Source organism: Cryptomeria japonica, chromosome 5, assembly GCF_030272615.1.
Source record: "Cryptomeria japonica chromosome 5, Sugi_1.0, whole genome shotgun sequence".
NCBI classification, from domain to species: domain Eukaryota; kingdom Viridiplantae; phylum Streptophyta; class Pinopsida; order Cupressales; family Cupressaceae; genus Cryptomeria; species Cryptomeria japonica.
In genome coordinates, this window is record NC_081409.1 from 415,868,040 (window position 1) to 415,895,815 (window position 27,776).

The window sequence follows — 27,776 nt, forward strand, 5'->3', positions numbered from 1 at the left end:
GTAGAGACATGTCTCTACAGAGACATGTCTCCACGAACCCGTGAGGGTTAGACCAATAAACATTAAAGACAATACGCTAAGATGCAAGATGGTATAATTAACCAATTCGACTTTAAGTCGACTAATGTTTGTCAAGCGATTAAATGTAACAAGTCGATTATATCGACTATTTGTTTTAATAAACATATTTAATAATCAGCTTTTTCTTTATTACAAAAACATATGTATATATTATATATAAATATATATCAATAATGTAAATCACAAACATTATTGTATTTATAGATATATAGATACATATATACATTTGTAACATATATTAATATATGAGTATTAAATCCAATCATCAATTACAAATACTTCGGTGACAATACATATAAGCTAATTTAACATAACTTGCAAGGATAAAGCAACTATCAAATGCTTAAGGCCAATTGGCCACTTAAGCATTTGATTTCGATGATCAGAATTATCTGACCGAAGCTACACAACATTAACAACAATATGTGGGGTAAAAAGATAAGGTTGTATGCTTTCTTCTATAGAATAGTGTACCAAAGATTGTTCGTATTTTTCTTCAAAAACTTTAATACGCAGAAAAGAGTCTTAAATAAAGATTTTTGAAACATGAATAGGTCTATGTCTAGAGTGATTATTGGAACCCTGAGCTTGCCCCTTGTGAAGAATTGTCCATACCTATACTCAAGTGGACTAAAATAAAAACATTCCCCCACAATTGTGAGCTATTTTGGCCCACACTCTTAAAACTATGAGATGTGCTCCAAGTTGAAAGTATTAAAGCCACCTTACCTCACATGAATGCTAAGGTTTTAATAGTTGTTAATCTAGAGAATCCTATTTGAGACAACATATGTTTGTAGCTAGAAAAAACATCCAATGTGAAGTAAACCAACTTGGTGGTCTCAATGTGTGTTTTTTGTGTGTTGGGTATCAAAAAATAGATTGCTTGAAGATTATTTAAAATCAATCAAAACATGTGAAAGATGAACGTCAACAAGTACCTAGAAATAATGATATCAGAATTCAAGGCCAAACCAAAATTTAAATAATTTTGGAGAGGCTATAATGGAAGATAGTCTCTATAAGGACAATGGAATGCAGGCAAATATTGGCAATAATATTAGTCTAAATGATCCCACACATGTTAACATTAACTATAACAAATGTGTTAAGGAGGAAGTTCATAAAATGAACTTTAAGGGGGAGGATGATATTGTTGGGATGAGACCAAGTCTCAAGTTTCCCAAGAGACCCAAATGTTATTGGAAACTAATTTTGTTGTTTAGGTGGAATGCAAAAAAATATTCTTCAGGGGGGTTTAAAAAAAACAAAATGCTTCAATAAATATATGTGTGTCAAAGTTCCATGGATGATAATGATAAGGAAATTGTGGATGAATTTAGGAAAAGTAAATTTGTTGAGTCACCTAGGAGGATCCCTAGAATAGAAAAAGAGAAAAAAGAAAAAGCAAAGAAGATTCCAAGTTGCTTAAAAAGGCTTTATAAAGGTCCCAAGCCCCCTATCCCGCATTGAATGAAGATTAAGATTATAAGTTGGAATGTCATAAGCCTTGAGGCTCACGACAAAAAATGTCCTTAGAACTCTCTATAATTCTAATAAAGACCTTGACTGTCTTTTGACTTGGGAAGTTAATGCAATGGGTATCAAGAGGCAAAGGTTTTTAATTCGAACCATGATAAAGGGAAGGGAATGTTGTTATTATGATTTGTAAGAATATTGCTCCTTTCATTATTGATTCTAATTGGTCTCCTTGCAATAGTCTTCTAAGTTATTTTTGAAAATGGTAGCATGAAATTTGATATTGCTTCATTCTATGCCTCAAATGAGTAAGGAGAAAGGTGTCAATTTGGAGGTAGATTTATTCTAATTTACTTAGATTACCATGGATCATTGATGTAGATTATTATATGATCGAATATAAAGAAGATGAGGAAGGGAATATATTTTCCTAGAAGGATAATGAGTTTTTGTTCTACTCCAAATATAAAATATTACTTAATATGTTTGACCATCTAGTGAAATCTACGAAATATAGTAAAAGCATTTGGTATGCCTACACAATGTCATATCCAAAAAAAAACTGACAAACTTGCAAAAAAATTTCCCTTCATCACATGGACATTTCATCAAACATTTAGTAGAACCGCAAACTAACATTATTTTAGAAGGATAATGAGTTTTTGTTCTACTCCAAATAAAAAAATTTACTTAATATGTTTGACCATATAGTGAAATCTACGAAATATAGTAAAAGCATTTGGTATGCCTACACAATGTACTATCCAAAAAAAATACACAAACTTGCAAAAATCTTTCCCTTCATGTAATGTCCCCTTCTCCGCAGTGATTAGTTCAGTGGTCCATTGGCCTATTCCGAAGACCCGCAGGCTATTTAGAAGAGAGAATTAGGGTTTCCAACCTTTGTGGAGTTTTGCACGAGCTTTTGAGGGTTTGTCAGGAGGGAATTCTTCAATTCTGCTTCTGGTTTCCTTCTGGATTTTCCATGAACTCCAGGGTGGCATAACATGCATTTGATTCTTTGGTGAAGTCAGAACTTACTATTTTTAGTAAGTTAGGGTTTGGTTGTTTGGTTGATGCAGTTTTACTGAGCTTTTCAAGCTCTTTCTCTAGGTGCGAAGATTATGTTTTTCGAAGCAGTATTTCTTGACTTACTATTTTTAGTAAGTGGCTATGATGAGCATTTCTATTTTTAGTAGTCTCGGACAAGGTCCTGACTCAACACAGTTCAATGATCTTCATCGCACAACTTCATCCTTGATTTTGGTATTAATCAGTATTGGAGTTATAAGTTATTTAATTTAATATTAATTCCTTATCCTAAGGTTTAATATTTAATTATTTTTATTACTGATTAATTGTGTTATGGGGCAACATAGGAAAAATATCTATCTGCCAGCAATATTGTTATTTTCCTAAGTCAATGGCATTAAAAAAGGTGGCGTTGAGAAAGATGAAATATTTCATGTTTTTATTATTTTATATCGCAAAGTTGTCACCTAGGAAAAAGTTCGAACTTTGCCTACGGAATTTGGGAAAATTAACGCCATGTCTAGGGGAGGCTATGACATGAAATGAAATTGAATTTCAATGGTTCTGGGCGCCATTTGCATTTGAATTTCAGAGGGAAAAATCTATAAATACAGGTGCTTGGCCTCTCATTGGGTATCAAATGAATTTGCATCGTTATGCTACCGAATTGGCGACTGAAAATCTGAGCTTCGAAGTGTGGCTTCCTAGCTAAGTCTCAGTTTCGCACTTGCAAGATAGTACCTAGCTGTGTCCATGTACTCCCAGTGCTGCTGGTGAGTGAGTTGCAGATTGTGGAGTGTTCTATTTGGGATTGGAGTGTTTTCTGGTTGCTGGTCGCGGGATTGCTGAAAGCGTATTTTGCTAGCACCTCTTGACCAAGCGATTCCATCATTCTAGGTATCGGCTCATCCTTCCTTCCTACCACTGGCGATGCATATTGTAAGTTTTTAGCATCTTATTTTGAGTGTGGATTTTTTATATTGCAAATCGAACTTCGCAAGTTAGGCGTTGGGTTTTGTGAATGCATTGGGAAGCGTGCAAAATAAATATGGGTGTTTCGATGGCTTTCCTTGGGTTTGTTTTCATTGTAGCAGGTATAGCAATTATTTAGAACAGATTTTGGGTGAATTGGGTGAGTAATGAGAGAGTTATGAGCGTTTTAGTGAATCCATAGGCTGCTGGTTTTGCAATTCCAGCCTGCAGATTTTGATGTTAGCAGAAATTTCATGTTCTTATTTGGATATTCAACATTACTCTCTTCTCACATTATCTTGATTATTGTAAGGTTAAGTAGTAGTACTACTAACCAAGTTTGGTTTGTAACTCTCACCCCGCTGAAAAGTGGAAGAGGCTGGCTTGCCGCCTATTTTCAAGTAAATTGTAATTCAGTCCTCCCACTGCATAAATGGTCGAGTGATGTCTGAGTGTAATGGTCCTCCCGCTGCATAAGCGGTTGAGTTGAGATTGTTTTGTAATTTCAGTCCTCTCGCTGAAATATCGCGGTTGAGTTGAGATTGTTTTGTAATTTCAGTCCTCTCGCTGAAATATCGCGGTTGAGTGATTTGTGCATTTGTATGTTTCTCTTGGCTGGTTCACCGCCAAGTTTCTTGCATTCCCGCTGGATAAGCGGAAGGGGCTGGCTTGCCGCCCAAGCATTGTATTGTTTCCAATTATTTGAAGCTAACGATCCCCCCAACACCGCATGCTCTCACCTTCCCACATTGGGCACTTGGTGATCAAAAAGTGGAAGGGTTGCATTTTCCAGCAAGTTTTCAGTTTATGTTTTCTAACCTTAATGGGTTATCTGTTTGTTGATGATTACTATTGGCCTAAAAAACAAAAAAAAAATAACTGGGATATTACACTTCATCACATGAACATTTCATCAAACATTTAGTAGAACCGCAAACTAACATTATTTAGAGTTTCTATAATGTATATCAGCTACAAATTTCATGTATGATAAAAGGCATTCTCACAAATAGTTTGAGGCATAGAGAAATGCATAGCCATTTAACGAACATTTGTCATTCAAGTAGTGGAAGGAGATATTCAGACATACAATGCTCAAATTAATAATTTCTGACCTCTAAGCAGATAAAGAGGGTGTTGGAGTAGTATTTATGAGTATAGAGATCAGCAAGTACAAAGGATGGAGCAGTAAGCTCATTCAAACCAAACATACCACAATTGGGACTGATGTAAGTTTTTATCAGCAGCAATATTGGACTAATTCGCACCTTATTTTGCTTCCTTGTCTCTTCCCCAAAGCCTACGACTAGCTCCTCATCAAACTCATAACCTTTCCTAGTGGAGCAATACACCAAAACTCCAAATAACTCCCAAAAACATCCTAAGGCAATGTACATGCTAATATTGCCCAATATTGGAAGCCTGCAACTTGATATAGATGATCATATAGCCCCTTTTAAGCCATTAGTTGCCTCTATCACAATGGATGCTATCCCAAGGAAGGAGCAACAAAATTCTGGACTGTTGAATCGTCTTCAAATACATAATCGTCCCTACAGCAACAAGACACCACTCTAGCACAAGGCCACTAGTCATAGAGATCTCAATCACTCACAAAAACCCACAATTTTCATCTACTGAATGATGCACCTTGTCTAATCATAAATAATTTCCAATATTTCGTTGAAATATTTATTTGCGTGCAAATCTCAAATATTTCCTCATTCTTGATGCCTACAAATAGAGATGAAATTGGAGACATATATCAATGTTTACACAATCTTCTTCTTTCAGCTCAACTATGAATCTCGGATGAATCCACCTCTAATTTTGCTAGGAAAAAAATCACTTCTTCACAGCCAAATATACCCTTAGGTTTTCGAATTGAACAAGAGTCCAATCATCACAATGTAGAATGAAAATGACCAAAGATGTACAATTTCCCCTTTGCAACTCCTTTTATACCTCCTCATGTATTTTTGAGAACCTTTTATTTTATTTTTTATTAAGTGACCCCTTTTATTATTCGCTTTTGGGTCCCTAAAAAGTCACTTTAACACCAATGGTCACCTTTTAAATAAAATAATTAATTAAACAAAAGTTGCCTGTAAAATTAAAATGTAAGACAATTTAATTTAATTAAAATATTCCCTCTCCAAACCCCCAAATTAGCCTTAAGGAATGCAATAGACTAAAGGGTACTCTTTGAAAGGTCTAAGAAGGGGACATTATAGTCCTTTGTCCCCGAAATTTTTGATCCTCAAGCAATTGCAGATCCATATGTTGAAGAATTTGATCCCCTTCCCAAGTAGCATCTTTTGGAGGCAAATCCTTCCAACGAACCAAGTACTTTGAAATGCTCTTGTTCTTGATTTTCTTCTCCCATGTATCAATGATAACTTCTAGGATCAAGGTCAATTTTCCTTCCTCATCCAATGGTGGTAACTCTACAGAAGGAATAATGTGCTGCCCAAGTGCCTTCTTGAAACACAAAACATAAAATGGGTTGTGAATTCTGATGTGCTCAAGTAGTTCTAGATCATATGCAACTTCTCCAATCCTCTTCAGCATCCTATAAGGCCCATAAAATCAAGGTTTCAACTTCTCTACGCCACTTTTATTAAGTAGAACTTCCAATAAGGTTGCAACCACAAGAAAACCAAGTCACCATCCTCAAACGACCTCTTGATTCTATGCCTATCAGCATAAATATTTTGGTGTTTTTGAACCTGTTGGATGTCCTCCCTTAAAGCCTTCATAATATCCTAGTTTTCCTATACCCAAATCTCTAGCCTTGGGTGCTCTTATATCAGAAAAGACCAAGTCTACAAAAGATGTTATGTAATACCCATACAAAGCCTTGAAAGGTATTATTCCTATACTAATGTGATCAGTGCTGTTGTCATAGTCCTCTCCCAAGTACAACCATTTGACCCAAGCCTTTTGATGCCCTACTCCATAGCTTCTTAGATATCCTTCAACCTACTTATTAACTATTTTTGTTTTCCCATCTGTCTATGGGTGATAACTAGTGCTTAGTGTCAACATTGAACTTGTTAATCTAAAAAGCACTTTTCAAAACACACTAAGGAACTTGGTTGATTCTAGGCAACCCATGAAGCCTGAAAGCCTCACTGAAAAACAAGTCTGCAACTTGAGGTGCCTTATACTCAAAATCAATGTGGCGTAAAAGTAAGCATACTTGACCAAGCTATTCACCACAACATGAATACAATTATTAACCTATACTTTGTGTAGACCTATGATATAATCCATCGATATGCTTTCCCATTTCTGACCAAGAATGGGCATAGGCTGCAATAAACCTGCTAAAAAGTGTGCTAAGATTTGTTCTACTAGCAAACTGCACACTCTCAAATGTGTCTAAGAACATCATCTTGCAATCCAATCTAGGAGAATCTATCTCTCACTTGCCTGTAAGTTTAAAAGTTCTCCCAATGACCTACTAAAGACGTATCATGAACAGCCCTCAAGATCTTCTCTTCCATTTTTTATTCAATTACCAAATAAATCATATCCTTATAATATATGATGTCATCCAAGACCTTGTATCTATCATCCTAAATCTTCCCATCCAAGATCTCACAAGACAAGGTAATTTTGGAATACTCAACTAACAAATGAGCCTTCCAATCAATTGATATCTCAAATATAGAGCATAAAGTAAATCTCCTAAAGAAAGCATCAGCTACCACATTTTTCTTTCCTTTTACATACTTAATATCAAAGTCATAAGCTTGTATTTTGCTTAACCAATTCTACTAGCATTCATTCAATTCCTTCTACTCAAGAAAGTATGTCAAGCTGTTATGATTGGTTCTCACAACGAATTTCCCTCCAACTAAATACTATCTAAATTTCACCAAGGCATGCATGATTGTGAGCATCTCCTTATCATAAGTGGAAAAGTGTCTTTGTGCATCTCTAAGTTTTCGGCTTTCAAAAGCTATAAAATGTTTATTTTGCATAAGCACAGCTCCAATTCCCTCCCTTGATGCATCGCATTCTAAAACAAAAGGTTGAGAAAAAACTGGGAGCACTAATACTGACCAAATGCTCATCATGTTCTTAAGTCTATCAAATACCTTCTGAGCTATATCAATCCAAGAGAATGATCCCTTCTTCGTCAAATTTGTCAAGGGTGATGTTAGCTACAAAAACCCTTAACAAACCTCATGTAGTAGCTGCAAAGCCCAAGAAATCCCTCAAATGTGTCAATGTCTTTAGTGGAGGGCAATCAAGGATGATCTTAATCTTCCCCAAATCAGTTTTAACCCCATTAACACCAATTACATGTCCCAAGGATAAAAATTTCATTCCATACTCACACTTGGAGACCTTAGCAAATAATGATTGTGCTTCCATATTACCCAATACCTCATCAATATGTTGAAGGTGATCTTCCCATGTCTTGTTGTAAATCAAGATGTCATTGAAGAAAACAAGTACGAATTTCTGCAATTGCTTGTTAAACACATGATTCATACAAGACTGAAATGTAATAGGTGTATTGGTCAAACCAAAAGGCATGACCTGAAACTCGTATTGATCATAATGACATCTACTTATGTATATCATCCTCCCTAACTCTAATCTAATGGTACCCCTACTAAAGCTCAATCTTAGAAAAATAAATTGCTCCATGAAGCTCATCAATCCTAGGAATCAGATACATGTTCTTAATTGTCTTGTTGTTGAGTGCACGATAGTCTATGAACATCCTCATAGTCCCATCCTTCTTGACTAGGACTATTGAAGAAATAAAGGAGCTAGAACTAGGTATGATGTGCCCCACATCCAACAACTCTCAGATGGCCCTCTTAATCCCCTCCTTGTATCTTTTTAGGTAATGATAGGGAGTGGTAACCACAAGCTTGGCTCCCTTCTCCGGTCCAATAGCATGCTCAAAACCTCTCTCTAGCAGTTTGCTTGGAGGAACGTCATTGAAAACTGTTTACCCTTTGGGTGAACAGTTTAGAACATACAGATAGAATGCTTAACGAAAGACAATAATGCCATAGATACCAGATAAGATCAAGCAAATATAAGAGATACTTTTCCATTCATAATCATGTGTGTTTACAAGTTACCTTCCATGGTATATAAAGGTACCGAGGGGATGCGAGGGGCAACCGTCGCACCCGTAACTACCATCCCTCGGTTACCTTACTAACAAAGTAAAGTACTACCTAATTAACTACAGTTTTATTCCCATGCAATATTACCGCCGACATCATCCCCTCCAAAAAAGAAGGTCGTCTCCGAACAACTTACAAACAAAATGGGGAATACATTGCTACAACAAAACCCAAAATCAAAAACTAAGGGGGTGCAGAGGGCGTCCCTAATGAAGAAGGCTCCGGTGGTGGTGTAGTGGTGGAAGCCAATCGCCCACGTGGCTCATACACCTGCTCAGTCCTCCTCTTCAGATCTCATTCTGCCACCATCTGCCTCTCCATTGCAGTCTTAACCATATAAGCTGCCTCCAACACCTCCTTCTCCTTCCTGTCGATGCTCTCCAATGTACTAGTCAATCGATTCTCTAACAGAGCTCTGGATGCTCTCTCCTCCTCCAACTGCGTCTCCATCCTCGCCCTGGTTGCCCTTTCCTCCTCCAACTGCGTAACCAGGGCAAACTTATCTGCTACCAGAATGTCCGTTGCTGCCCGAGTCTGTGCCAATGTAGCCTCAACCTCCTGAAACCTGGCAGCCAGCTCCTTCCAAGCCGTCATTGCTGCTACACGCAAGGCCTCAGCAGTGGATGCCATATGTTGTGTCCTCCGGAGCTCAAGGTAGCCTTCTCGGAAAGCCTGCTCCACCTGTCTCAATAAGGACTGCATCCGGGTCTCTCCAACTCCCTCAGTGAGGCACCAAGCCTCCAGCATCCCCAGGTTCTCCGTCTCAGGCCACCCACCAGACTCAAAACACCTCACAAACTCTTCGCGGCATCCAGTGCTGACAAAAGTCAACAATCTCTCCATCCGTTCGACCACCACGGCATCCTCCTGCAGTCTCGCAGAGGTCACAAGCCACTGAGCTCCTAGAGTCATATCGGCAATGAACTACTCAAACTCTCCCAAACCCTGTTGTACTCCAACCGTCACCCCCTCATCTCTGCAAGGACTCATCACTACATTCGGGGAGGGCAAATCAGCCCTCTGAAGCTCCCTACTACTTGGAGAACTCCCTCCCTCCAGATCAATAACATCCAAAGAATGCATCTCTCTACGTGGAGATAGAGCAACCTCGACTACAGGTGCCACGGGTGTGAGCTGGTAGCGGCTCAACCAGGCTCTGAGGTCATCCTGGAATGCGCCTGTTTCCACCATTTCCTCCAGTATATGACTCGGCACATCCTGCTGAATGGAGGCCCCCGCACCCTCCAAGATACCCGACTGCTCTACGGAGTCCACCACAGGGTCTGCAATAGTAATAAAATCGGTCCCTGGTGTGGTCTCGGCCCTCGGTGGTGTCATAGCGATCATCACCCGATATTGCCCAAAACCAGGTACTGGCACGGTGGTGACTATACTGACTGTCCCCAATGAACGTGGCATCGCCAACTGGCAAGTCATTGGTAGGCGTGTTGGTGTAAACTGGACCCTAGCCGAATGCGATGTTGGAGCAGTGCTTACTAATGAGGATCCTTCGACGCCCGCAGATTCCATTACCTCCTCATCCGGCAACTGGTCACCCCCTCTACCTGCCAACCAGAAACTCTCTCCGCTCACCTGGGAGGTGTCAGCGGATTCCTCCTTGCCACTATCAACATCCTCCTCGTCTGCATCAGACTCCTCCGTCTCCGACTCCGTTTCTAACATGGCGGGCTTCTTCCGCTTCTTGCCCAAACGTGCTTCAACGCCGTGTTTCAAGACATCCAAATGCAACCAGTAAAATATAGGCGGCTAGTCAGGTGCAACACGACCCTGTGGTTCCAATGGTTGTGAGCCTGGGGTAATCTGCATGCGGACTGCATCAAGAAATAGCCAGATGGCGTGATGTGGCATGTAGAATTTCTTATACTGGAGGGTCATGAATTCCTCCATCCTATCCGCCAGCAATGATGCCCAATCGTACACCACTCCATTGCACAGCCCATTCATTACGACAATTTGTGCAATAGCTATATCAGACGCATGGCTGGCACCTATAAGGGGACTCTTCACCACGAACAAAAAGCATCTCCATACTCCCTTCGCCAAAAATGATTTCTTGACCCCCCTTCCCTTACCAGCACTTTTGAGGCTATCCTTTTCTGCTTGTGTGAGGTTATCCCACAACATCAACTGTAGCAAGGTGGCACGGACGTCTCGAGTGATTTTCTGCAAAGTATCAATTTTTTTTCCCTTCACTCCAGGTATCCCAAAAACCCTTGTGAACTCGCTTGTCGTGAAGGTAACAATTATCCGCTGGTGCTAGTATTCAAATACGGACTGGTGGCGGTGTCTATCATAGGTGCCAATCATGGCACGCAAACTACCTCAAAATCTTTTATACAAAAAACTAGCATTTGTACAGCCCAATGTACCTGTGCCTGGCGGAGATGTTTCTTTATTGGGTCGTCATGAGATGTCTTCGTCCACCAATTCCTGCAATCTAGTCCATTAAGACCCTCAAACACGATGTTGTCCACTGTCACCTCTTCCTTCGCCTTTGTCTACTGGGTCTTTGGACGATGTTTCTTGCCTTTCTGAGTGTTGCTCATCCCCAGGCTACCTGCAACACGCACACCTGATGGCAAAACTCTCTTGACTATGTCCTTACCTGATTCAGAGGTTCTTCTCCCTCCCTGTAATTATTCTTCTAACGGTTGCAACCGTTTTCTCCAATCCCCCTTATTCCTGTTTGTGTCCATTGAACTGAGATTAATTACTTTAATCTGATTTTATTGCTGTTTAATCTCCTTGCACGTGCCACTTTCTTATTTTCCCTTCCTTCCTAGATCCACCTTCTAAATGTCTTCCCTGCAGTACGATGTACGACGTACGATGTGATTTCCTTCGGGTTTTTTTTTGCTGTGTTTACCGTACGATGTGTGGTTGATTAAATAAATGGACGCAGCAGGAGACCCGGCACGGAGTGCGCCACTGTACGGGAGCACGTGCTCCACCGCACGGGAGCATGTGGGCTCCACCACACGGTGAGCACGTGGGCTCCACTGCGCGGTGAGCACGCAGTGCCACCGCACGATGAGCACACGGCTCCACCATACGATGCACTTTTTCGTGTTTTGTTTTGTTTTTGTTTTGTTTTGTTTTGTTTTTTTAATTTTTTTTTTTTCCCCGTACGACTCCGGTTGCCTACCGTATGTTTTTGTTTTGTTTTTGCTTTTGTTTTTTTTTTAAATTCCCCCCGTACAGTTGCCTGCCGTATGTTTTTTTTTTTTTAATTATTATTTCTTCAGGAGGATTCGGGGTCGGTCGATCGCCTCTGCTCGTGATACAGTTTTAATTTCGACCCATTGGTGCTGCCTGCAACCTCCCGTCCATCTAGTGTCCACAACTTCACTGCCCCATTCTCTGCCACCTCGCGGACTTTATATGGTCCTAGCCATCGTACCTTGAATTTGCCTGGTTTAATCTCATTACGCCCATTATATTTTAGTACCAGTTGTCCTCGAGCAAACCTCATTCACTTTAAATGCTTGTCATGCCACAGCTTCCTCCTTTGTTTGGTTGCCTTCGTAGCCCACTGGGGCATCATTCTTTTCTCATCCAGCTTGTTCAAGACATGCAATCTCTCCCTCAGGCCTCCATGTCCCCCAGTCTGTTCTCGATTGCAATGCGAAGGCTTGGTACCATGAATTTCGCTGGCACAACACCTTCCTGCCCGTACATGAGTTGGAACGGAGTCTGGCCGGTGGTCACCTTGTAGGTTGTGCAGTAGGCCCACAAGACCGAAGGTAATTTTTCTTCCCAGTCTTCTCCCTCGACACCGCAAGACTTGTAAATTACCCCCACGAGAATCTTGTTGGTAGCCTCAGCCTGCCCATTGGCTCGCAGGTAATAGGGGTTGGACAATGAATGAAAAATTTTAAATTCAGTAGTGAGGAGTTTGATGACATGGTTCACAAAATGTCCACCCCTGTCGCTGGTCAACTGCATAGGGATACCATACCATGTAATGATTTTCTCATAAATGAATCTTGATGTACTTACGGCCGAGTTGTCAGGCAGGGTCCGCGCTTCGACCCACTTGGTTAAATATTTTGTGGCTACCACAATATAGCGACACCTCCTGGCACAGCTGGCCTTGAGTGGCCCAATAAAATCCAACCCTCAGTGCTCAAATAGTTCATGAGCATGCGAAGGGTTGAGGGGCATGAAATTCCTTTTCAGCGGCTTCCTCACTCTCTAACACGTATCACAACCTACTACCCATTCTCTAGCATCGTTATACAATGCAGGCCACCACAGGCCTGCTAGCAACACCTTTCTTGCCATAGTGTCTAGTCCCATATGGCCTCCCGCTGGCCCCTCATGTGCCTCCCTTAGAACGCTTGGCACCTCTTCCTCCATCACACACTGACGTAACACCTGGTCGGGTCCTATTTTATACAACAATCCATTAATCAACTGAAACGTGCGGCTTCTCAACACGAGTTTTCTTCATTCTCCCGGTGGCATACCTTGGGGGAATACGGAGGTGGAGAGATATTCCCCGATGGCAGTATACCATGGTGGCAGTACTGCGATCTTAAATAGGTGAGCATCTGGAAAGTCGTCATTCACACCCTCTGACGGCTCTCCGAACCTAATCTGGGACAACTGGTCAGCAATGACATGGCTCTTGCCTGGCCGGACAATTATTGTGAACGTGAACTCCTGAAGGAGCAATAGCCACCTGCTTATCCTGCCTTGCATGATGGGTTTGTTTACCAGGTACATCAAAGCCTGGTGGTCCACATAGAAAGTGAAGGGTGTCGCCAGCAAGTAGTGTCGAAATTTCTGTACGGCATAGACCATTTTGAGGGCTTCCCTCTCGGTGGTACTGTAGTTCTTCTCGTCTTTCGACATCAACCGACTGGCAAAATAGATGGGATGATCCAACCCATGTCCCCCTTCTTGCGTGAGTGTAGCCCCAATGGCATAGTTCGAGGCATCCACGTGTACGTGGAATTCTCGGTCCTAGTTTGGATAGGCCAGAATGAGTGCTGCCACCAGTCTCCTCTTGAGTTCCTCGAATGCTTCCCCTTGTGCCAATTCCCATATGTACGGTTTGCCCTTCCTTGTCAGTTTGTCCAATGGGAATGAAAGTTGGGCAAAGTTTTTAATGAACTTCCGGTAGTATCCAATGTGTCCCAAGAAGGACTTGACTCCCGTCACATCAATGGGCGACTCCATTTCTACAATTACTCATACCTTATCCGGGTCAGTTTTCAGTCCAGCTTTGCAAACAATATGGCCCAACAACTTTCCTTGTGGTACCATAAATCTACATTTTCGTGGATTCAAGGCGAGCCTGGCCCTTCGGCATCTCTCCATGCACTCTCTTAGTGCCACCAAGTGAGCGTCTTCGCTACTGAAAATCGACCAGTCATCCAAAAAGGCTTTAAAATTTCCCACAGACATCTTATCGAAGATGTGAAGGACTATCCTCTGGAAGGTCGCGGGAGCATTGTACAACCCAAATGGCATCCGGTTGTACGCATATACTTCGTCCTCCACCACAAAGGTGGTCTTCAACTTGTCCTCCTCAGCTATCGAAATCTGGTTGTATCCCAAAAAGCCGTCCAGAAATGAGTACATTTCATGGCCAGCCACCTCCTCAAGGATGCTATCTGTGAAAGGTATAGGAAACGGATCCTTGATGGTGACTGCATTGAGGCACTGAAAATCTACACAGATGCGGATCTGGTTGGCCTCCTTCAATGAGATCACAATCGGCGAGACCCACTCACTTGTCTCTACCTGAAATATGATGTCGGCCTCCAGCATCCGTTCAATCTCTTCGTTCACCTTGGCAACATAATTCTTATTCATTCGGTACGGCCTCTTCCGTACCGGTTGGGCTCCCAGGACCAATGGTATCCGATGGACGCACATTTCTAGTGGGACCCCCTTCAGATCCTTGTAGGACCAAGCGATTACGTCCTTGTATTCCATGAAGATTTTGAATGCTACGGCCTTCAGCACCGGACTCCAATCGTCGCCTACCCAGATGTTTTGAGGGTTGGTAGTATCTCCTAAGTTCATCTCCTTCACAGTGGGGTCTTCGTACCGCATTGGTCTGTCCTTTGAAAATTCGTACATCGGGACATCATTTACTTTGGCGTCTCCCTCCTTATACTCCGTGTACTCTGGCAGGAACTCCTCCTCGCCTGGCTCGTCCTCAATCTGCAGCATGTGACAAGCAGGGTGAAACACTTCATAGTCTTCCATTTGCCAGTGGAAGAGTCCATTCAATGAGGAAGTGTCATCTTCTAAGAATCCACCGAGTTCAAGTACCCCTTCGTCGTTTGGTTCCCTCTCGTCTTTACCTTCATAGGAATCCCACTCCCATCTATTTGAGTCCTCTGAAACCGAGTCAGATGATGCGAGTTCCTCGCCAACAACCTGGGTCCCCAGATCAATGGTGTACTTCCGCCCCCCTTTCTCCATGGAAAGAGTGTTCTTCTTCCAGTTGTGGTTCACCTTTGTTGTAACCAGCCACCCTCTCCCTAAGATGGTGTCATACCCATTCTTCTTTACTGGGATTACCACAAAATCCAGTAGGAAGGGTTGTGTGCCGATGGTCACTGGCTGGGCCATCAGGGTGTCGAGTGGCTTGATGTCGTGTTGGTCTGCTCCTACCAAGATGAATGTGGGTGGCCATAGTGTTGGCTTCCCGAGCTTCTTCGATGTATCCTCTGGTAACACATTCACCCCCAAACCTCTGTCCACGATGGTGTCTTTGAGGATAGCCCCGAGAATTCCCATCTCTACTACCGCAGGATGTCGACCACTATTTAAGGCCAACAACATTGGGTCAGCCGAGGGGCTGACTGAAACTTCCGCCCGTGTCGCACCCGAAGGTGCCAATGCAGTGGCTTGTACGAAACTAAAAATGGCGGTTCTCAGTTGTGGCATTGTGTCTAGAAGGTCCTTCACTCTTATCGACACCTCTATCTGTAGTACTTGCCCAATTATGTTATTTTCAGCTTCAGTACGGGATGATGTACTCACCACCTCTTTGTTTCGTCGTTCTGTCATCATCTTGTGCTCAATGTTGGCTTTTGCCTCCCGTAATCTCTCCTCCGTACGGGGGTCGGGATAAGCGGCCTTTTTGGTCTGAGCACGGGTGATTGCCAGTACTTCTTTATCACCAGTCTTCTCAATGTTGAGGAGGTTAACCCCTGGCTTGGGGCAATTTTTCTCATCGTGGTCTCTAGGACCACACCATCTGCACAAGTGCTGGGGTGCCTCCTCTTTTTGGCAATCCCGCGCAAAGTGTCCCCACTGGTTGCATGCCCGACACTGAATCATCGGCCGTCCCTTGGCATCATACTGCAATTGACTCCGATTATTGCTATTATTATGGTTGCCTCTTCCTCCCCTTCGGTTACCTTTGTAACCGCCAGATGATGTCATGGTGTTGGCTTGAGGCTGTGATGTGCCTGCTGTCGCTGACGGCTGCTCCTGGGTGAAGAGCACTTGGTTCCCGCGTGTCTTCATGTTGTAGGGACATTCTTTGGTAGAGTGTCCCGACACTTGGCAAATATCGCAGAAGGCCTTTTTTGGACAAGAGCCTTTTGTGTGACCTTCCTCCTTACATTCTGCGCACCATACTTCCTCATTTTTGCTGGTGCTTCCCTTCATGCTCTTGAATTCCTTCATCATGCGATGCATATCCTTTTGAAGGGCTTGCACTTTTTTACTCGACCCCTCGTCGCTGCTACTTCCGTCGGAAGAGTCCTCTTCAGAGGATCTGTCTTTCTTTTTCCTGGATGTCTTCCCTTCACTCTCCAAGTCCATTGCCCGGTTATAGGCATCGTCGTAGGATGTGGGGGGTACAATTTTCATTTTCCTTCTGAGTGACGATTTTAAGCCCTCCACAAACCACCTTTTCTTCAACCCATCGTCGGGCTGGTTATCCATTCTTCCCAACAATTCCTTGAGGCGTCGTCTATATGCTCGGATGGTCTCACTTTTCCCTTGCTTGGTGCTCAGGATTTCTGCTACAATTTCATTATCATCTCTGAGGAGTCAAAACTCCTTTTCGAAGGCTTTGTGCAATTCATCCCAAGTTGTCAGTTGGGTTTTGTAAGCATCCGAGTACCAATCGATGGCTACTCCTCGTAGGGTGGCGGGGAATTGCACCACCCATTCCACCCTATCGGCCACGCCATTGGCCGACCAAATTGTTTCACATGTACAGCAATGTCGTACGGGGTCTTCTTTCCCATCTCCGGTGAACTTCGGCAATTTTTGTCGATTCGGCATTACATTTCTTGGCGGCGGCCCGATTTGCCCTCGGGAACTCGAATTTGACCCTCCAGGAACTCATCCTCCAGACACTGGTCCTCCCGAAGGTACTCCGTCGAGATTTGGTCCGTTGGGTCCCACCAAGTTGCTCTGACTACCAAGGTGTGATGAGCCTGCCTCGAACAGATTGCTTCTACTACCGTGACCTTGTGTCCTCCCGACACCTTCGGTCACACCGGTATCCTCAGCCTCTTTGTTCTCGGTCTCTATCTCGTCTTCCCTCCTGGTCTCGGCACCTCTGTATGGCATGTACGACTCTACCGTACTCCCGTCACCGATCTCCTCCAATGTTAGGGAAAGGCCCCCCAACCGTTTCCTGGTGGTTTCTATTAGTGTGGAAACTTGGCCCTCACCAGAGCCATTGCTGCCATTTCCGCCGCTTCCTTCCTCGGCAATCCTCTTGAATCTTCTTCATTCTACTTGTTGCTCGAGAATTAATGCTCGTTGAGCGGCTTCAGAGTCCCCTATGTATTCCTTCTTATTTTTGTCCTTATTTAGCAGATTGGGCATTAATTATGAATTCTCCTTATGCAATAGAACAAGACATCATATTGAAAAGAACACTTATTAATTCATCCCTGGTATACAATGTATGTCACTACAGTGGGGGTGTTCTTGTTTATTCTCCTTCGCCCGTACACAGTTCAGGGATTATTTACCACTCGCTCGGTTTCATTGCGCTGCTCCTCTTGGCGCTCGTGAAACTCCCGTAGGATTTGCTAGCATCGGTTCTCCCGATAGGTGTCTTCCCTACGGTTTTGAAGAGCCAAAAATGTCTGTGCCAAAAGGTTGGGCAAGTTGCTCATCAAACGATTTACCGCTGGGCTTACACCAAGCGCACTCCACACAGCATCCTCTGGAACATCCTCGGTGGTGGCTTCCCTTCGTTCGTGTGTTTCAATCGCCACCTGGAGGATGCATGAGAAATCTTTCGTAAGTGCTATTTCTCCCTCGAATAGTTCTTCAGGCTCTTCGTCAGGGTTACTACTCGTCCCTTCGGCCAATGGTTGTCCCATTATCCATGTGCCATGTAGTATATTCCCATGCTCCGAATAAATTTAGGCAACGACACCAAATGTTTACCCTCTGGGTGAACAGTTTGGAACATACAGATAGAATGCTTAACGAAAGACAATAATGTCATAGATACTAGATAAGATCAAGCAAATATAAGAGATACTATTCCATTCATAATCATGTGTGTTTACAAGTTACTTTCCATGGTATATAAAGGTACCGAGGGGATGCGAGGGGCAACCGTCACACCCGTAACTGCCATCCCTCGGTTACCTTACTAACAAAGTAAAGTACTACCTAATTAACTACGGTTTTATTCCCGTACAATATTACCGCCAACAAAAACCACATTTTGCTTATCTAGCAAGAACTAAATATCCACATGGTATGCTCACTTCTTGTCTAAAGTATCCTTTGTGAAAATAAAGCATTGCACTTCCCAACAATCTTGGGAACTGCATTAGACATCCCACAAATAACAACTTTATTTTCCATCCAACCTAAACTTCAACTCCATAGTTCAAAAGTTCTGCGAATATTTTCCAAGCGAATGCAACCACTGAACTCCCAAAACAACATTTGTTTCTCCAATACCTACCACATAGAAGTCATCAATCACTGTATAATTTCCCAACACAATGCTCAATTGGAGAACTTTCTTGGTACAATTCATTGTGAAACCATCCACAACCATTACACTAAAATCTTCAAAGTCTTCTACTTGTAGACCTCTCTTTGCTACCGAGGTCTACAAGGCCTCATCAATGAAGTTGTGGATTGCCCAACTATCAGAATTTTCCCTTTTTGAATGATGTGCCTTGTCCATTCATAAGTAGTTTTCAATATTTCGTTGAAATTGTTATTTGCCTACAACTCTCAAAGATTTTCATTCCTAATGCCTACAAATAGAGATGAAATTGGAGAGATATAACACGCTTGCACGATATTCTTTTAGCTAACCTGTAAATCCTACTAGAATCCACCTCTAATTTGACAATGAAAAAATCATATCTTTGAAGCCAAATACCCTTAGGGTTTTCGTCCTAGGGTTTTCAAATCGAGCAAAAGTCCAATCATCACAATGTAGAATGAAAATGACCAAAGATGTGTACTTTCCCCTTTGCAATAGCTTTTATATCTCCTTTCGAATTTTAAAGAAATTTTTATATTAGTTTTCATAAAGTGACCCCTTTTAATTTTGCTTCAAAAAAAAAAATTCTAATTCGCTTTTGGTTCCCTAAAAAGTCACTTAAACAGAAATTGTCACCTTTTAAATAGAATAATTGATTAAACTAAAGTTGTATGTAAAATTAAAATGGAAAACAACTTAAATTTAACTAATTAAAATATTCCCTCTCCAAACCCCCAAATTAGCCTACAAAAATAAAATAGGCAAATGGGTCCTCTCTGGACTCCTAGGTTGAAGAAGGGGACATTACAACCTAGTACAACAATTAGGAAGGTGATAAGGGACTCTACTCTAGGCTTGAGAAATTCTAGATTAATATACAATATTTTTCAGATGTGTAAGGAAATAAACTATAACCATATAAAAGTTATCCTTCAAACTGTGTATGATTATCACCCTATGGAATAACACTTATATGTATTGAGAGCAATAACGATTCCTGAAAGTTCAAAGACAATTTGTATAAGTTGAATGTTACTTTTCTGAGAAGAATGAGTTTGTGGGTGTAAAATAGATAGAATTTGCAGTAGGAACATGTCTTATGGAAGGCATGAAGGAAACAAATGAAGATGAGAAGACAAGGGTAATTGTGGCTGAAATTGAAAATGTAGAGGAAGTTGGAACAACCAGAATATTGCCAGATGAAATACCAAAGGAGAAGATTGAGATAGCTGCAGCATCAGGTTGGCAGAATATTGAGAACACGTGCAATATGAAAGTTAAACAAGCTGAATTAGATGGATTTAATTTTCTTGCTTTTGAATCTTTGAATGATTTTGTTGAAGAGAAGAGTTTGAAAGAAGCTGAGAAGGATGTAGCACAAAGTACTGAGGATGACATATGTGAATGGGAAATGGTGCTATGGAGGCTTGCAGATGAAAAAGACATAAGAAAGGAAAAATATAAGAGGAAAAAGGAAAGAAAAAGAAGACAGGTTGGAAAGCTTGGAATGGATAAATATAAGCATGAAATGCATAAAATGAATGAGTTGGGCAAGAGGAATGGGAACCCGAAGTGAACAGCACAAGCATGGGTTGATAAAGGCACAAAGAGTAAAGAGGAGAAAGAAGGTGCAGTGGAAAATGAAGCCGCAGATGTTGTAGCAGTAGCGTTTAAGGATGAAGGCACACAAATGCATAACAAGGAAGTTGCAGAGATGGAAATGAAAAGGGGAGAAGCGGACAATAACTGTATCGATGATCTATGGACACAATTTACAATGATAGACCAAGAGTGGGAACAAAAGCTTGAAGGTGTGAAGATAGATGGGGTTGTGAAAGACGCAAAGATGAAGATTGTAATTCAGAATGAAGAAGTTGTTGCCGCTAAGATGGCATGTGGAAAAGTGTCTGCAGATGCTAGTAGTGATAGTGTGAAGCCTAATTTGGAAGAAGAAGTCGAAGATGATTGGATGGTGGCCATTGTGGAAGCAAAGCTGGAAAGGGTGACGAATGAGATTGTGAAAGAAAAAAATGAGGTAGTCAGAGAAGGTGTCATAGATACTGTGAATGTTGGAATGTCAGTGTATGGGGTGTGTGAGTTTAAAGACATGGAGATCATAGATTTCCATATAATCATTTATGTTGATGAATGGGTGGGGAGAGATTGGAGGAGGATGGTAAACAGTCAGCATAACCTCGTGAGAGAAGAGCAAGGCAGTAAACAATGAAATTGGAGGAACATGACAATTGAGCCAAAGAGATGTTGGAAGAAGCAGAAGAAAACTAATGGAAGAAGGTAGTTTCAAAATTGTTACTCCCATGTAAAGGAGCACATGCTTTCTCTTGTGCCCTGGGAGTCTGATGCAGGAGCATTGTGTTAACCTATTTGTTTAGTGTTTTGGTTAGCTTTGTATAGCCAGGATTTAGTTTGGACGATCACAGATCCTATCGCCACATGGGTAGGAGGTCGAACAAGACCAGTTAGTTGCCTTTGGAAGAAAGAGAAGAACATTTAAGGATTAATAAGCAGTTTAAAAGAATTCGTTAAGAATGGTATTATAACAATCAAGGAAGATGGAGTAGTTTAGGAGGACAACAAATTGTGGAAAAGAGAGGAAAACCGAAAGTAGAAGGCATAGTTGGAAGGAATGACCAGAGAGGACAAAAGAGGCCAGGATGGGCCGAATGGGAGGAAGTTGAATGCAAGAGGAGCCAGCCGAATTCGAGGGGGGTAGAAAGGTGAGAGGCCATATGGAAAGAGGAAGTCAATGGGTGAATACGGGCCAGCCATGACCTAGCAATAAGCGAGGAGAAGGATAAACACAGAAGAATGTATTGAGGGGAATTAAAGAGGATAATCGGGCACATAAAAGGTAGAACAATGACAGGCAATGTAAGAAGTAAATACGCTGGTAAAAAGATAGCAATCAGAGCCCTGAGAGTGAAGAGTAGAAGAGGTGTGTAGAGACAGAAAAGAAGTGCAAGATTGTTGGTGAGTTGCAGAGGCATAGCAGAATGCAGAGAGGAAGTCGGTCGAATGGGTGTATGGCCAAACTGTTTGAATGTAGACATTTATCATTGAATGTAATCATCATCATATGATGTGTAGTAATAAAGTTAAGGTTTTGGTGTTCAATATCTGTATTGTTGATTGATATGTTGTCTCCTGGTCTTTATGCAAACATAGTGCTATTTGACTAGTTCAGTTGTTCATGGTTTTTGTCTCCAATAAAAAAAATTTATAGAATTCGGTTACTCTCTATTATTCCTGTCAGAGTTCTGACCAAAAGCCTATAGAAACTAGTTAATTGCCTGAACTTCCTATCATTATTGCCCTGTCATTTGATTGTAAGTACTTGTGTGTTCATTATGTTCTGGTGATCGGCTAGGCGTCCCATCAATAACCTATACTCTTTGTTGACTATAATAATATATATTTGGAAAAAAAAGGCTAGAAGAAAGATTTCATTTGCTGAAGAGTATCAAGACCTAGTACGCCAAACTAGTGTGGTGTGAATAAATTTCAAAAGTAGTAGTAAATTTTGGCATGTGTTTCCTAATGACTAGATCTCTCTGTTTATATTTCTACAAAAACAAGAAAAGTAAAACAAGAAAAAAAGGAGGATGTTAAGTTTGCCTTCCATATCATACTTGTGCACAATGTCCTAGCTATGTGGATGATATTTATTCAATTGACACTCAAACCACACGATCATTTGTAATCAATAAAGGCTACTGGGTAGGGAAATAATCTGAAATGGAAATAGACAACACCTTCCAATAAAAAGGATGAAACTAAAAGTATCTTTATGGCAATGGCTAAGGGCCACCACAATAGTTGTCAATGCAAGATATTTCCAAAACAATCATATTATATCCATTTAGTAAAGAGTTTGCTTACTTATGATACCATGGTTTGTGGCTTCCAAGTTCTTGAAAAAAGATTGTCTTATAATTTTTCTTTCTCAATGTTATAGTATTCCTATGATTTAGCATTCGTATTGCCATATAATGTCCCAATTTTCAGGGTCTCTTGCAATGCAATTGGAGCTGACTTTCAAGGTTCGTGTCAACTAGTTTTGAGGGGTTTTCCGTTGTCGCCAATGTGCTTGGATGGTTTATTGAAAATGTTTGACACTTCTAGAGGGTTTTCAAACAATTTGTCCATACTATTTATTGTAAGTGTTAGTTTTGGACATCGACTTGGCAGTTGGCAGGGTTACTATTTTTAGATAGTCAAGGATTGCTTGATGATATCTTAGTGACATAAGGTGTTTGTGTTATTATTTTAAATAATGTTAAAATATGAGTTAAATTTAATATTTAACTAACGTTATTTAATTTAATAAAGTTACTTTAATTAAGTGACTTATTTGGCAATTTAAGGGAAAAAAGGAAATATTATTATTTTATTATTTTCTGAGTTGTCCTATTCTGGTGTTGCCCTAATTTTTCATTGAGTTTCTATATATTGGGGCTTTGGCTTTCATTTTGGGTGTGTGGAAGATTATGAAATTCTCTCTAGGAACCCTTGGGGTTTGAGGATTGTTGTCTCATCCTTCTAGAGGATGGAAACCCTTTTGAAGAAGAGCGGCTATGGGTTGTGAGAGATCCACCCTGGTTGTTGATGCTGTGGGATTCATGCAAAGTCTCAGCGTGTGCTTTCAAAGATTAAGGTATTTGCAGTGCCAGATTCATTGAAGTTTGTTGGTTTCAGTTTTTTTGGTTTGATAGTTCTGGTTTCATGGAAGGCTTTAAGGCGTTTGCATGTGTGCTGGGAATCTAAGTAGAAAATATTTGTTGTTGAATACTTCCACCCATCCATTCCAAATATTTTGGCACTACCGTATCAATTGCTGGTCAACCCAGCCACACCTTTTCTGAAGATCGTACTACATAGAGGAAATTAGAAAGGGGAACGTTTTCATTTAAGGAAGCTTGAATTCATATTAATGTGACATTGTGGCTTCTTTTGAAAAATGATGCGAGGCACAGCTCTTAATTGATTGCTAGGAGCTAATGAAATGATTTGGCACAAAGGACAAAAAGGAAGATAAAAGGGGGTAATCAAAGACCTTCAAAGAGACGTGAGAAATTTGGGCTGTGGCATGGCATGAGACAAACCAGATACTGTTTTGGAATAAGGCAAAAAAACTCATATTTGTTTTTAGTGCCACATAAGGACAGAAAGAAAAGTGCTTATTCAAGTAAAGGAAATCGTAGCTTTTTCAAACATGTTGGTGATATCGTGGGAAATTTTTTTGATGTTGTTTTGGCACTAGAGGACAATTTATAAGAAACAAATAAATTTGCTTTAGAGTGCTGAAGTTTCCAGGTTTTGGGCTAGCAGTCATAAGAGGAATTAAGGCAAAAATCAGACTTTATCACCATCTCTAGAGACAAGAATAAAAAGGCAAAAAAGAAAAGTGAGCACCTGAAGAAATCGCAGCTTGAGGCTTTGAAAAAGACAAAAAATTCAGATAGAGGCAAAAATCACATAAGACAAAAATTTAAGAAAGAGACAAAAATCAGATTGCACTTAAGACAAAAGATTTATTTGCAATGAGAAATCGGGTTGGGATTAATCTTTGTTGAATGTCCTTTTTAGCTGTTGCTGAAGCCTCTTGAAGTTTGCTGAAGGATTTCTACATTCGGTGGATGTGTGAACTAGTCATGCTGATCAATATTAGCTCCATATGCTTGAAATACAGTTCTGAATTCTCTCATAATCTCTGTAAGCTTCAGAGCAGTATGTATTTAGTATTTCATTATAGCTGTGAGGGAAATTTCTCTATCAAATAGCAGTAAGCTAGTTGGTTGAGCACTTGTTTAGACTTGTTCATTGATCCTATAATAAGTGAGAGTCAAATCTGCAAGTTAGACAGAGATCATGGAGCTTTCAAAAATTGCCTTCTGCTGAAGCTAATGTGCAACCATTATTTCTTGGCATGGAAGTTCTTTAGAACTGCTTGTTATTCTAAGTGGGTATTTGGGCAGAGTGAATGATATTTATAGTTAAGACTCCTGCACAAATCATCAAATCTGAATGAGTTCCTGTCTCGGCAGTTTGAGTACATTGTTGATACAAATATCATTCAAAGGAGGCAACAGAGTTGCTGCTGTATGTTTCTGAGTGCAGCAACGGTGTTTTCAGATTGTTGCATGTATCTTGAGGTTAGCAAATTAAATTACTATCTTTGTAATATCACTTAAGTTTTTGCTAAATCAAAATCTATCCTTTCTGTTGTGCAGAAATTTATTGTTATTCAATGCAAGCTTAAAATACTTCCTATGATAAGAAATTTGCAATGAATAAACATCTATTCCATTGTCAAACCAAATCTGTGCAAGCAAACAATAAGCAATCTGTTTGACAAAATATCTCAAAGAAGACAGTGCAAAAAAATTAGTGCCAAACTGGGTAGGACATTTCATGCCATTAACCAAATGCATAATTGTAATCCCCATTTGTGTGATTCTGATCATGAGCAAGTTGCAGACTTTTTAATTGGGTTTTCAATTTCTGGTTTTAAGAATTGGGACACCACCATATGCAGCATCACGTGAGTTCCTAAAGACAGTTAAATTGACCACAGGGACAAGAACATGAGGAGTAGAAGTAGGGACATCTCAAGAGGTCAAATTCCAAGACTTACACCTTCTAGACCCCAAGGAAATTCAGCAATGATGGTGATTCTCTTTAATTGGAGATTTTCATCTCCCTCACCAGATAAGATAGCTATAAGCAGGAGAAAGCTGATGAAGATTGTTACAATCCTACCCACATACTGCCAGTTAAAGCATTGTCGTTTTATTTTAACTGATCCCTAGGTTTTTGATGGAAAGCGATAAAGTGTTGTCTTTGTGTGTCTCCAAACATTTGTATCACTGCTATATTTATGAATTCATCACATATGATATGTTTTGGAAGGTGAATCAAGAACTCCAATTTTGTGTAGGGGAATGCTCTATAACACCCACTCTTTTGTTGTATGACAGGTCATATAACAGTCAATAAATCTTTCTACAAGAAACAAGAAAATATTTACAAATAGACAAACAACCAGTCAAGAGTTCCTTGTTCTGTCAACCAAAGCATTCCTTATAAAAGCTATCTGCTTACCTTGTTGGGCATTTTCCCCACAACTTCTGGGATTGAATAAACATCAATATCAGGAGGAGATACATACATCTGCAGCCATTTGAAATTACATCATTATTGCTTGAACCCATTGCATTTTCCAAATATAAAACACGAAAATCAAAAAACATTTAAAATTTATCATGCTCTCAATCTACAAAAGAGAAAGTGCAAATTGCCTCACACAGAAATGAAACAATGGTGCTTACACTCTTCTCTGTACTACCATGAATATTATCATAACTCATCACTCAGACCACATTCATTCATGTTGCGAAATTTATACAATTAAATTAAGGAACGGAAAGTTATTATTAAGCATAGAATAGTGCAATTATTTCCATTTCTTAAAATGTGATATATAAATATTTTATACTAATAACTGATGAGAATAGATGGCCCTGTTAATGGGAATCAAGTATCAAAGGTGTACTGTGTTATGTCATATGGCCGCCACCAGCCAATAGCAGATGGAAGCTGAAGTTCAAAAGATATGGCTAGGGCAAGTACTTAAGCAGAGATCAAGATGGAAGTTTGACAGTGGTGACCTTGCCATTCATTGCAAAAGGAACAAACAACAAAGCCAAAGCACAGGTGTTAGTGGAAGACCTTAGGCTGGCCACTCAATTGAGGCTCCCATCAATAGAGATCAAAGGCCATACCCCTGCTAGAAGCTTAATGCAATCCTAAAAGAGGCAAGGAATTTAGCCTCAAGAATACCAGAGATACCTTTCCCATTCCTTCAAGGAAATCAAACGCCTTGCAGATCTGCTAACCAATGTGGGGGAAACCCAGGGCCCCTTCTCCCTCATCTTTGGCTCTAACCCAGCTGAGTGGGAAGGTTTGCTAATGGTATTACCTGATATTCATCATTGAGATCGGCCACTCTTCAGCCCAAGGGATAAAAGAAAAACAAATAAAAAGAGGGGGGCAAGTAAATATTAATAAAACAACCAATTGTGTTTTGATCAAGGTGATGGCCCTTGGGAAACAATGGTGACCTTGCCATTCATTACAAAAGGAACAAACAAGAAAGCTAAAGCACAGGTGCTAGTGGAAGACCTTAGGCTGGCCACTCAATTGAGGCTCCCATCAATAGAGATCAAAGGCCATACCCCTTAGGGACCTTTCGCATGCTTTGGCATAGGCTAGATTGACCTTCAATGAGAAAGGGAAGAATCCGTAACAACCATCACGTCCCTCCCTCAGTTCATAACCCTTGGTGACCTCAAGTACAACACTTCAACTTGCAACAGACTCCAAACGTATTTTCTATTGTGGATAAGAAGGACTTAGAGCTTGTTAGGGCTATTATGGGCATGGAGGTGCTTGCAGACATGACATGGAGCAAACAAACCCATATGACCGATTATTTCCTTCAAGATTTGGCACAAAGAATTTTGGACAAACACATCTTTGGTTGGATTGCAAAACTCCTGATCAAAAAGCAAATCCACAATGGATGAAGTCGGGGTCACTATTGTGGGAAGCCCAATACCACATCAATCTCTTATGGTGGGGCTATATTGACTTTTGGCTTCAACTACATGCCACACCACTTTTGTTTCCAAATTGGGTGCAGCTATGCTCACAAAGTTGGGTCCACATCAATGCCACAATCCTTCAACTGCGCTCTTAGCTCATTTGCCTTGGTGATATAATCTTGGATTGTATCAAAGTTCTTGGGATCCAACATGGTGAGATCATTATCAAGTCGATAGCCTTTAATCTTGTCAGTTTGACCATACAATTTTCTCAAGACATCCCATGCATCTTTAATTGTTGTAAACTTGTCAATGTGAAAGATGAGATCCTTTGATATATACTTCCTCAATGCCCCTATTACCATAACATTTTTAGTGAGCCATTCCATGTGAGCATTAGGATCAGCTAGTGCAGTGATAGTTCCATCAATATAATGAGTTAATCCCTTTTTCCAT

General features: G+C 40.8%; 1 protein-coding gene across 3 annotated transcripts in view; it reads right to left on the bottom strand.

The window, feature by feature from the left end:
- The window catches only part of LOC131028183 (PLASTID TRANSCRIPTIONALLY ACTIVE protein 6, chloroplastic), a 145,138-nt gene that overhangs the window by 70,862 nt on the left and 46,500 nt on the right, over positions 1-27,776 (bottom strand). For all 3 annotated transcript variants that reach the window (XM_057958423.2, XM_057958425.2, XM_057958424.2), the window contains exon 2: positions 25,819-25,887. In XM_057958423.2, the coding sequence (XP_057814406.1) occupies positions 25,819-25,887 (69 nt within the window). The remainder of the gene's footprint in view (positions 1-25,818; positions 25,888-27,776) is intronic.